This window comes from Musa acuminata, chromosome BXJ3-6, assembly GCF_036884655.1.
Source record: "Musa acuminata AAA Group cultivar baxijiao chromosome BXJ3-6, Cavendish_Baxijiao_AAA, whole genome shotgun sequence".
In the NCBI taxonomy this organism is placed as follows: domain Eukaryota; kingdom Viridiplantae; phylum Streptophyta; class Magnoliopsida; order Zingiberales; family Musaceae; genus Musa; species Musa acuminata.
The window spans coordinates 6,691,957-6,705,200 of NC_088354.1; the positions used below are offsets into that span (position 1 = coordinate 6,691,957).

Below are 13,244 nucleotides of genomic sequence, written 5' to 3' on the forward strand. Positions count from 1 at the left end.
AAGGTTTTGTGGATCCATTGGAGGAGGAGATCGCCAAAAGCATGCTAATTATCATTAGAGAAAGGAAGAGATTTAGTTATCATTTGATGAATTATTTTATCTCTTATTGGGCTTTGATCATCATATGAACATTTGATGTATTATGCTACAACCTTGCAGTCTTATATTCTAGATTTGATACTTGACTACATTGCATTATGACAAGATGACAAGAGAAAGGTTTTAAGGCAAAAGTAGAGCAACAAGATGAAATATATTAATTACCACAAACATACTCGCCACCGTCTTATTCTTCGGCACTTTTAAGACGTGCATGCACGTCTTCCTTAATACATCACAAGTTTTGCCTCGCATATATCTTACTACGTACTATAATAGAATCACAACTAAACAAGTTGATCCAGGTGACAGTGGCGAAGTGAGGCTTGTATCAAAGGATGGCCATTCTGCTATCAACGGGAAGAAATGGCGACGCTGCGCAAGACCACGGTCTCCACTGTGAGGCCGGGACCGAACCCGTAGAGCACCCCCCACTCCAACCCCTCGCCGGTGGTCGCCTTCCCGTCCTCGGCCGACCGCTTCCTCATCTCGTCGAGGATGAACAGCACGCAGGCGCTGGACATGTTCCCGTACTCGGTCATCACCTGCCTCGTCGCCTTCAGCTTTGCCCTATCCAGCCCCAGCTTGGCCTCCATCGCGTCGAGGATCGCGGGTCCGCCGGGGTGCGCGATCCAGAAGATGGAGTTCCAGTCGCTGATCCCCAGCGGCTCGAAGGCCTCCACGAGATTCTGCTCGATGTTCTTGGCAATGATCCTGGGCACGTCCCTGAGCAGATGGAAGGTGAGGCCGACCTCCTTGAGGTGGCCCTCGATAGCGCCGTCGGAGTCGGGGAGGAGGGTCTGGCTGGCCGAGATGAGCTGAAAGAGGGGTCGCTCCGTGGCGGGGTCGGGGTCAGCTCCGATGATGACGGCGGCGGCGCCGTCGCCGAACAGGGCCTGTCCGACGAGGTTGTCGAGGTGAGTCTCCGCCGCCCCGCGGAAGGTGACGGTGGTGAGCTCGGAGCAGACCACGAGCACCCGGGCGCCGCGGTTGTTCTCTGCTATGTCCTTGGCGAGGCGGAGCACCGTGCCGCCGGCGAAGCAGCCATGCTGGGACAACGTGAAGCGGTTGATGGAAAGGTTGAGTCCGAGGAGCTTGACAAGCTGGTAGTCGTGGCCGGGCAAGTCGAAACTGACGGTGGTGCAGAAGACCAGGTGGGTGATCCTGGACTTGGGGTGCCCCCACTCTTCGATGGCCTTTACTGCCGCCTGCATGGCCAGCTTCGGTACCTCCACGGCCATGATGTCCCGCCGGACGTCCAGTGACGGTGCCATGTACGCGCCGATGTTAGGGTACGCTTTCAGGATCTCCTCGTTGAGGAACATGTAACGTTTACGGATCATTGTCTTGTCACCTGAACCATCACGAAGTACGAGCATCACAACCAAGACTTTATCTTTTTTATTAGCGACGAGTACAGTTAGTAGATCTCTGTCTGTCACTTGTAATAACGCCATGCAACAAAGAAACAACCAAAGAAATGGTAGAGAGTACGTATAAGTCACTCACACATTCTCTTAAACCTCTGTTTGAGCTCAGGGAGGTGGTTGCTCCTGGTGATGCGGAAGTAGTAGTCAGGGTAGTCGGCCTGGTACACGACGTTGGCCGGGTTGGCGGTGCCGATGGCAAGTACCGTCGCTGGCCCCTCTGCCCTCTGCGATCGCCGGATCTCCTCCACCTTGGCCATGACTCCTGGCTCTTCTAATCTTCACCAACGACTGCCACAAGCCGAGTACTACAGCTCGAACAGTTGATGGCTTGCTTTGGATGTCGTGGAGCTTGGATATTTATAGTAGATGATAAGTGGGAGGGACGGGCCGTCCGTGAACCACGAGGGGTTTGGTGAGTGCCTCGTGATCTTCCTTCTTCCATCAGCTCATGGTCAAATGTGATGGCTGATGTCGTGAGGGAGTTAGGAAATGTGTCCTATCAAGAAAGACAATACTTTTCAAAGGGAACCTTAGATGATATGCCACGTGTTTCTTGAAGTGTTTATTAACAAGTAAAGAAATTAGGGTGATTTCCTGGGAAGTTTTTTTTTTGGATCTTTTCCGAGAGATACCCTTTTTCAAATTTCTCTAGCATTGTCTTTTTTTATTTTTTTGTATAATTCCAAATATAACATCGAGTTGATAGTAAGCCAACTATCTTTTTTTTTTTTTCTTTTTTCAAATGGTAAATCGGTTTGGATCAAGGTTTAGTTAAAATATTTTTCGATCACATAATTATTAGTTATTTTAATCATATAATTATTCTTTCTAAAAAGTTTTTTCCTCGTAACTCAAAGACCTCTTTAACTTTTATCGTATGCTAGATATGTAGTTTCAAAATAAGAATAATAGTCTAAAATAAAATAAAAAAAGTAAAGTAAAAAAAAAGATGGAAATCAAGATACAAAAATATTGACCTTAAGCTTGTTATTTGGTGAGTGATTATTATTGTTTACTATTATTTTTCTAGTACCTTTTTATCCATTTTTCTCATGGGAAAAGAAGTAGATGGTTAAGGTATATCCGAAATTAGGAATATATATATATATATATATATATAAAGTTTCTCTTTAGAAAAATCTAAAATAGAAATCTTTTTACAAGTATTTACTAAGAAATTATACCATCCAAAATATCCTATCCTCCACAAAATTTTTGTTATACTATTCTTGAAAATGAAAGAAAGCGTCAAATATTTTTCTAGTACCTTTTTATCCTTTTTTCTCATAGGAAAAGAAATAGGTGACTAAGGTTTATTTGAAATTATAAAAAAAAATATATAAAAAGGGAGGCATCTCTCTAGAAAAGCTTGAAATAGAAATTATTTTTTATAGCTATGAAATTACCCCACTTAGAATATCTTATCCTCTTCAAAATGTGATATCAAATTAAAAAGATTTATGACATTTTTCCTTATGAAAATATATTCTATTTTAATTTTCATCACATTATTATTATTATTATTATTATTATTCTCACATCTCGAAGACTTCTTTACCTTTTGCTTTATGATAGGCATCAAATGTAGCTTTCAAACAAGAAAGACAATCGAAAACAAAACAAATGAAAAAGACAAGCAAGAAAAAAAATTATGTGGACCTTAAGATACAAAAATGTTGGCCTTAGCATTTTTGTTCGGTGAGTGATCGCCATTGCTCATTATTATTATTATAGTGTTCTTGAAGAAGGAAAAAAAGGCCAAAATTTTTCTAGTGCCTTTTTATCAATTTTTCTCGTGGGAAAAGAAGTAACTGACTAAGGTATATTTAATATTATGAAAAAATATATAAAAATGGATGTATCACTCCAGAAAAATCTAAAATAGGAACCTTTTTACAAACATTAACTTAGAAATTACACCACATAGAATATCCTATCCTCTTCAAAATTTAGTATTAGATTAAAAAGATTTATGATATTTTCTCTCGTGAAAATAGATTCTATTTTAATTTTGATATTATTATTATTATTATTATTATTATTATTATTCTACTTCTTCTTCTTCTTCTTCTCATAACTCGGAGACCTCTTCACATTTTTTTTTATGGTAGACATCCTACGTAGTTTTGAAATAAGAAAGATAATCCTAAATGAAACAAATGTAAAAGACAAATAGGAAAAAAAATTATGTGGAATTTAATTTGTAAAAATGTTGACCTTAAGCTTGTCGTTTGGTAAATGATCGTCGTTTTTTACTATTATTGTCATAGTATTCTTGAAGAAGGAAGAAAGTATCAAATATTTTTTTAATGCATTTTTATCTATCTTTCTCGTGAGAAAAGAGGTAGGTGGTTAAGGTATATTCAAAATTAAAAAATATATATATATAAAAAGGGAGATATCTCTTTAGGAAAGTCCAAAACAGGAACTCTTTTGTAAACAATAGTTTTGAATATACCATGTGCTTTATGATAACATCATATGTAGTTTTCAAATAAGAAAGACAATCCAAAACAAAACAAATGAAAAAGACAAACAGGAAAAAAAATTATGTGGAATTTAAGTTGTAAAAATGTTGACCTTAAGCTTGTGGTTTGGTAAATGATCGTCATTGCTTACTATTATTATCATAGTATTCTCAAAGAAGGAAGAAAGTGTCGGGAAGAAACTGTTAAAGTGGAATATTTTTTTTTTGTTAAGAAATATTCTTTACGTGTCAAAATAAGTTTCTCATCAAAATACCAACTTAATATTCAAATGTAAATATCAACCAGCACAGCATAAATAATAGAGCAAAAAATCAATCACACAGTGAGACCAAATCTTTTAAAATCATAGATCATATCTTCATTATAGGATGGATCTCCTCAAAAGAGAATTATAGGTCTCACAAAGTGAATATCACAGGAAAATATCTTAGAGAGGGTAAACTACAGATCAACACCGTTAGGATTGTAGAGTTTGCTGCAAGGATTCTCCACATAAAATTTGGGCCGAAACTGACAACATTTGGCCACAGATCGTCAAGCAGAAAACTCAGAAACCTCATCTTTCTCTCTCTATTTCTCTCTCCTCTTTCCTTGCACGCTGTAATCTGATCTCTTTTTTTTCTCACCCTCTCTCTCCACTTTTTAATTTCTTTCATTGGTTGAATTGGGCTCAATAGGCCCAATTGTCCAAGCCCACATATGGGCTGGACCCAACAATTCTCCCCCTCCAGCTCATATGGTGGGCTGTACTAAGCCCGCTCTTTGCCTACATGCATCAAGCTTCTCCTTAGGCAAAGACTTTGTCAACATATCTGATCCATTCTCATTAGTATGTACCTTTTCTAACTGTAATTCTTTCATCTCAAGCACATCACGAATCCAGTGATATCTCACATCAATATGCTTGGATCTAGAATGGTATGTTGAATTCTTGGAGAGGTGAATGACGCTCTGACTATCACAGTAAATAGTATATTCTTCCTGTTTCAAGCCCAATTCCTGTAGAAACTTTTTCATCCATAAAGCTTCCTTGCAGGCTTCAGTAATTGCTATGTATTCTGCTTCTGTGGTTGATAGAGCAACACACTTCTGTAACTTAGACTGCCAAGAGACTGCTCCTCCTGCAAATGTCATTAAGAATCCCGAAGTGGACTTCTTGGAATCAGTATCACCAGCCATGTCTGCATCTGTGTAACCTTCTAACACAGGTTCATCACTGCCAAAACATAAACATAACCTGAAAGTACCTCTTAGATATCTTAATATTAATTTCACTGCTGCCCAATGTTCTTTTCCAGGATTTGAAAGAAATCGGCTGACAACTCCAACTGCATGAGCTATATCTGGCCTAGTACAAACCATAGCATACATCAAACTACCTACTGCAGATGAGTAAGGCACTTTGGACATTTCTTCTTTTTCCTTCTCACTTGTAGGACATTGTTTCGAACTCAGCTTGAAATGACCTACAAGTGGAGAACAAACTGCTTTGGCTTTACTCATGTTGAATCTTTCAAGAACCTTTTCAATGTAAGTCTCCTGAGATAGCCAAATCTTCCTTTTCTTCCTATCACGAAGAATCTTCATGCCAAGTATTTGTTTCACCGATCCCAAGTCTTTCATGGCAAAAGACTTACTTAGCTCTCTTTTAAGCTTTTCAATTTTTCCAACATCATGGCCAACAATCAGCATATCATCAACATATAGCAGTAAAATAATAAAATCATAATCTGAAATTTTTTTCATAAACACACAATGATCAGATGTGGTTCTATCATACCCTTGGCTCATCATAAAGGAATCAAACTTCTTGTACCACTGTCTAGGTGCATGTTTGAGTCCATATAAGCTTTTCTTAAGCTTACATACCAAATTTTCTTTTCCCTTGACTTTGAAACCTTCTGGTTGTTCCATGTAAATTTCTTCTTCTAAATCACCATGAAAAAATGATGTTTTTACATCAAGTTGCTCAACTTCTAAATTAAAGCGGGCAGTCAAACCAAGAACAACTCGGATAGAGGACATTTTCACAACCGGAGAAAATATTTATTCAAAGTCAATACCTTTCTTCTGACTGAATCCTTTCACAACTAGTCGTGCCTTGTATCTCTGTTGTGAGCTATTGCTTTCGGTCTTCAATTTATAAACCCACTTATTCTTGAGAGCTTTCTTCTCTTTAGGCAACTTTACCAAGTCATAGGTGTGGTTCTCAACCAGGGATCTATTTCTTCTTGCATGGCTTTAAACCACTCATTCTTATTCTCATGTAGAATAGCTTCTTGGTAAGTTTCTGGCTCTCCCCCATCAGTAAGTATAACATACTCATGTGGAGGATATCTGGTAGAGGGTTGTCGCTCTCTAGTGGATCTTCTCAATGGAATCTCAACTGGTGGTGGAGATACTTGTTCAGTTGGTTCAGCATCATCAACTGTAGGTGTATCATCACTGGTATTCCCATCACAATCTTCTTGTTCATCTCCCCTATGATCATCATGAACTACAGGTGAAGGAACTGGACCTAAACTCCAAGGAATATAAACAGAGGTTTCTGGCTTCTCAATATTATCACCATCATCAAACAATTGGTCTTCAAGAAACACAACATCTCTGCTTCTAATAATCTTCTTGTTCATTGGATCCCATAATCTGTACCCAAACTCTTGATGACTGTATCCTAAGAAGATACATGCTTTTGCTTTATTATCAAGCTTGGACCTCTCATCTTTGGGAATGTGAACAAATGCTTTACACCCAAAGACTCTCAAATGATTATAAGATATATCTTTTCTTCTCCATACTCTCTCTGGAACATCACCTTGCAGAGGAACCGATGGAGAAAGATTTATCAGGTCAACTGTAGTTCTCATAGCCTCCCCCCAAAATGACTTCGGTAACTAGGCGTGAGACAACATACACCTAATCCTTTCTTCAATGGTTCTGTTCATCCTTTCTGCCACACCGTTCTGCTGAGGAGTTTTAGGAATTGTTTTCTCAAGCCTGATACCATAGAACCTGCAATAATTTTCAAAAGGACCCCTGTACTCGCCACCATAATCTGATCGAATACACTTTAGTTTTCTGCCAGTTTCTCTTTCAACACTGACATGAAACTCCTTAAAAGCATCGAGTACCTGGTCTTTAGATTTCAAAGCAAAAGCCCACACTTTTCTAGAATGGTCATCAATAAAAGTAACAAAATAAAGAGCACCTCCAAGAGTTCTAGTTTGCATAGTACAAACATCAGTATGAACTAAATCAATAACATCTGATCTTCTATATGATGGATATGTCTGAAATGCAACTCTATGTGTTTTTCCAACTAAGCAATGATCACAAGATTTAAGAGATGTACCTTGCAACTCTGGTAAGAACTGCTTTCTAGCAAGAGTTTGAAGTCCCTTCTCGCTGATATGTCCAAGCCTCTTATGCCAAAGATCTATACTTTCACCTTTTCGAATTGCATTAATCTCTCCTTTGTGTAGCTTAGCTTTCATGACATAAAAAGAGTTAATCTTCTTTCCTTTTGCCACAATTAGATAACCTTTGGTGAGTTTCCATTTGCTTTCACCAAAATAATGTGCAAAACCCTCATCATCAAGTTTACTTATAGATATCAAGTTAAGACGAATATCTGGAACATGCCTTACATCTTTGAGTATCAATTTGCTCCCAATACTGGTCTCCAAGCAAATATCTCCAATACCCACAATCTTAGATGTACCGTTGTTTCCCATTCTGACATTACCAAATTCACCAACAGTGTAAGATCTAAAGAAATCTCCATGAGAAGTAACATGAAATGAAGCACCAGAGTCAATTACCCAATTACTGTCCTGAGCTACAAGGCTAACACAACCTTCATCATAGACAATAGTGATATTACCTTCAACGGCAATTGTATTTGTCTCTTTCTCATTTTTCTTCATTTCATTCTGTTCTCGTTTCCAAAACCTACACTCTTTCTTCATGTGACCTGGCCTGTTACAGTGAAAACATTTGATATCTCTTCTAGACTTGGATCTTCCTCTATAACCATATGGATTTCTGCTATGACTTCTTCCACGTCTTTCTTGTTTTTCAGTAACAAATGCACCAGAAGAAGATTCACCCTGTTCTTTCCTTCTGGCATCTTCATTTAGTAAACTGTCTTTAACCATATCTATGGTTAGAGTCCCCTCTGGCGTGGAGTTACAAACAGTCACCACATACGTTTCCCAACTTTCTGGTAAAGAGCTGAGAAGTAATAATCCCTGCATCTCATCATCTATATTAATTTTCATAGCAACCAACTTGTTTGCAAGACTCTGAAATAGTCTTATGTGCTCAACAATGTTACCACCATTTTTATACTTCAAATTTACAAACCTTCTAAGGAGAGAAATTCTATTTCCCACTGTCTTTTTCGCAAAGAGGTTTTTTAACCTTTGCCAAACAACATCAGCTTTGGTTTCATCTGAAATATGCTCATGCAAGTTTATATCCATCCATCTTCTAATATAGGCAATAGCTTTTCTATGTTGAACTTCTCATTCTTCATCGTCCATAGTAGAAGGTTTATCTTTAACTTTGAAGGGCTTATACAAATCTTTGCAATAAAGCAAATCTTCCATCATATGCCTCCAAGTGGAATAATTTGATGAGTTCGATTTAATCATACCATCAGACTCCATTTCAATCACACAAGAAAAACCAGCACTAAACAACCTGTTGCTCTGATACCACTTGTTGGGAAGAAACCTGTTAAAGCGGAATATTCTTTTCCCTCTTTGTGTATCAAAATAGGTTCCTCATCAAAATACCAACTTAATATCCAAATGTAAATATCAACCAGCACAACATAAACAATAGAGCAAAAAATCAATCACACAGTGAGATCAAATCTTTTAACGTGGAAAATCCAATGTGGAAAAAACCACGGGACCGTAGTCCACCTCAAACTTCCACTATCAATAATAATGATAATAAGTTTACAGTAGGTCTTCTCTAGAATAACTAGAGGATCAGAATAACATCAAGATCATAGATCTTGGCTCAAGAATAGCATATCTTCATTATAGGATAGATCTCCTAAAAAGAATTCTAGGTCTCACAAAGTGGATATCACAGGAAAGTACCTTAGAGAGGGTAAACTACTGATTTGGGCTCAATAGGCCCAATTGTCCAAGCCCACATATGGGCTGGACCAACAGAAAGCACCAAATATTTTTCTAAAACCTTTTTATCTATCTTTCTCGTGGGAAAAGAAGTAGGTGGTTAAGGTATATTCAAAATTAAGAAAAAATATATTAAAAGGGAGATATCTCTCTAGGAAAGTCCAAAACAAAGAACTCTTTGGTAAACAATAGCTAAAAAATTACACCACTCAAAATATCATACCCTCACAAAATTAGTATTAGATTAAAAAGAAGTAGATGGTTAAGGTATATCCGAAATTAGGAATATATATATATATATATATATATATATATATATATATATATATATATATATATATATATACACACACAAAGTATCTCTCTAGAAAAATCTAAAATAGGAATCTTTTTACCAGTATTGACTAAGAAATTATACCATCCAAAATATCCTATCCTCCATAAAACTTTTGTTATACTAATTTTGAATATCTTATCCTCCACAAAATAGTTATCATTTGATGAATTATTTTATCTCTTATTGGGCTTTGATCATCATATCATTTGATGTATTATGTCAAACCAAAGACAACCTTACAGTCTTATATTCCAGAGTTGAGCCTTGACTACATTGCACGATGACAAGATGACAAAAGAAAGGTTTTAAGGCAAATGTAGAGCGACAAGATGAAATATATTAATTACCACAAATATACGAGCCATCGTCTTATTCTTCGGCATTTTATTAAGGCGTTCATGCAGAAAGCTCACATGATCCGAAAGGATAAAACTGTGCGGATAATAAAGTTGCACAGGCCAAACTTTGTCTTAAAGGTTTTGTGGATCCATTGGAGGAGGAGACCGCCAAAAGCATATTAATTATCATTAGAGAAAGAAAGAGATTTAGTTATCATTTGATGAATTATTTTATCTCTTATTGGGCTTTGATCATCATATGAACATTTGATGTATTATGCCCAACCAAAGATAACCTTGTAGTCTTATATTCCAGAGTTGATACTTGACTGCATTGCACGGTGACAATATGATAAGAGACTACATTGCACGGTGACAATATGACAAGAGAAAGGTTTGAAGGTAAAAGTAGAGCGACAAGATGAAATATATTAATTACGACAAAATTACGAGCCACCGTCTTATTCTTCGACACTTTCTTAAGAAGTGCATGCAGAAAGCTTACATGATCCGAAAGGATAAAACTGTGCAGATAATAAAGTTGCACAGGCTAAACTTTGTCTTAAAGGTTTTGTGGATCCATTGGAGGAGGAGACCGCCAAAAGCATGCTAATTATCATTAGAGAAAAGAAGAGATTTAATTATCATTTGATGAATTATTTTATCTCTTATTGGGCTTTGATCATCATATGAACATTTGATCTATTATGCCCAACCAAAGATAACCTTACAGTCTTATATTCCAGAGTTGAGCCTTGACTGCATTGCACGATGACAAGATGACAAGAGAAAGGTTTTAAGGCAAAAGTAGAGCGACAAGATGAAATATATTAATTACGACAAACATACAAGCCACCGTCTTATTCTTCGGCACTTTCTTAAGATGTGCATGCAGAAAGCTCACATGATCCGAAAGGATAAAACTGTGCGGATAATAAAGTTGCAGAGGCCAAACTTTGTCTTAAAGGTTTTATGGATCTATTGGAGGAGGAGACCGTCAAAAGCATACTAATTATCATTAGAGAAAGGAAGTGATTTAGTTATCATTTGATGAATTATTTTATCTCTTATTGGGCTTTGATCATTATATAAACATTTGATGTATTATGCCCAACCAAAGACAACCTTGCAGTCTTATGTTTCAGAGTTGAGCCTTGACTGCATTGCACGGTGACAATATGATAAGAGAAAGGTTTTAAGGCAAAAGTAGAACGACAAGATGAAATATATTAATTACCACAAACATACGAGCCACCGTCTTATTCTTCGGCACTTTCTTAAGACTGCATGCAGAAAGCTTACATGATCCGAAAGGATAAAACTGTGCAGATAATAAAGTTGCACAAGCTAAACTTTGTCTTAAAGGTTTTGTGGATCCATTGGAGGAGGAGACCGCCAAAAGCATACTAATTATCATTAGAGAAAAGAAGAGATTTAATTATCATTTGATGAATTATTTTTTCTCTTATTGGGCTTTGATCATCATATAAACATTTGATGTATTATGCCCAACCAAAGACAACCTTACAGCCTTATATTCCAGAGTTGAGCCTTGACTGCATTGCACGGTGACAAGATGACAAGAGAAAGGTTTTAAGGCAAAAGTAGAACGACAAGATGAAATATATTAATTACCACAAACATACGAGCAATCGTCTTATTCTTCGGCACTTTCTTAAGACGTGCATGCAGAAAGATCAAATGATCCGAAAGGATAAAACTGTGCGAATAATAAAGTTGCACAAGCCAAACTTTGTCTTAAAGGTTTTGTGGATCCATTGGAGGAGGAGACCGCCAAAAGCATACTAATTATCATTAGAGAAAGGAAGAGATTTAGTTATTATTTGATGAATTATTTTATCTCTTATTGGGCTTTGATCATCATATGAACATTTGATGTATTATGCCCAACCAAAGAAAACCTTGTAGTCTTATATTCGAGAGTTGATACTTGACTGCATTGCACGGTGACAATATGACAAGAGAAAGGTTTGAAGGCAAAAGTAGAGCGACAAGATGAAATATATTAATTACCATGAACATACGAGCCACCGTCTTATTCTTCGACACTTTCTTAAGACGTGCATGCAGAAAGCTTACATGATCCGAAAGGATAAAACTGTGCAGATAATAAAGTTACACAGGCTAAACTTTGTATTAAAAGTTTTGTGGATCCATTGGAGGAGGAGATCGCCAAAAGCATGCTAATTATCATTAGAGAAAAGAAGAGATTTAATTATCATTTGATGAATTATTTTTTCTCTTATTGGGCTTTGATCATCATATAAACATTTGATGTATTATGCCCAACCAAAGACAACCTTACAGCCTTATATTCCAGAGTTGAGCCTTGACTGCATTGCACGGTGACAAGATGACAAGAGAAAGGTTTTAAGGCAAAAGTAGAACGACAAGATGAAATATATTAATTACCACAAACATACGAGCAATCGTCTTATTCTTCGGCACTTTCTTAAGACGTGCATGCAGAAAGATCAAATGATCCGAAAGGATAAAACTGTGCGAATAATAAAGTTGCACAAGCCAAACTTTGTCTTAAAGGTTTTGTGGATCCATTGGAGGAGGAGACCGCCAAAAGCATACTAATTATCATTAGAGAAAGGAAGAGATTTAGTTATTATTTGATGAATTATTTTATCTCTTATTGGGCTTTGATCATCATATGAACATTTGATGTATTATGCCCAACCAAAGAAAACCTTGTAGTCTTATATTCGAGAGTTGATACTTGACTGCATTGCACGGTGACAATATGACAAGAGAAAGGTTTGAAGGCAAAAGTAGAGCGACAAGATGAAATATATTAATTACCATGAACATACGAGCCACCGTCTTATTCTTCGACACTTTCTTAAGACGTGCATGCAGAAAGCTTACATGATCCGAAAGGATAAAACTGTGCAGATAATAAAGTTACACAGGCTAAACTTTGTATTAAAAGTTTTGTGGATCCATTGGAGGAGGAGATCGCCAAAAGCATGCTAATTATCATTAGAGAAAAGAAGAGATTTAATTATCATTTGATGAATTATTTTTTCTCTTATTGGGCTTTGATCATCATATAAACATTTGATGTATTATGCCCAACCAAAGACAATCTTACAGTCTTATATTCCAGAGTTGAGCCTTGTCTGCATTGCACGATGACAAGATGACAAGAGAAAGGTTTTAAGGCAAAAGTAGAGCGACAAGATGAAATATATTAATTACCACAAACATACGAGCCACCGCCTTATTCTTCGGTACTTTCTTAAGACGTGCATGCAGAAAGCTCACATGATCTGAAAGGATAAAACTGTGCGGATAATAAAGTTGCACATGCCAAACTTTGTCTTAAAGGTTTTGTGGATCCATTGGAGGAGGAGACTACCAAAAGC

General features: G+C 37.1%; 1 protein-coding gene across 1 annotated transcript; it reads right to left on the reverse strand.

Annotated features, from left to right (window-relative positions):
* Nucleotides 1-234: 234 nt before the first annotated feature.
* On the reverse strand, nucleotides 235-1,841 carry LOC103987272 (chalcone synthase 2-like). Its single transcript, XM_065154757.1, has 2 exons — nucleotides 1,609-1,841; nucleotides 235-1,453 (listed from the first exon to the last, which is right to left on the reverse strand). Exons 1-2 carry the CDS (start codon nucleotides 1,784-1,786, stop codon nucleotides 453-455), a joined length of 1,179 nt encoding a protein of 392 aa, XP_065010829.1. The 5' UTR covers nucleotides 1,787-1,841; the 3' UTR covers nucleotides 235-452.
* Between the last annotated feature and the right edge of the window lie 11,403 nt (nucleotides 1,842-13,244).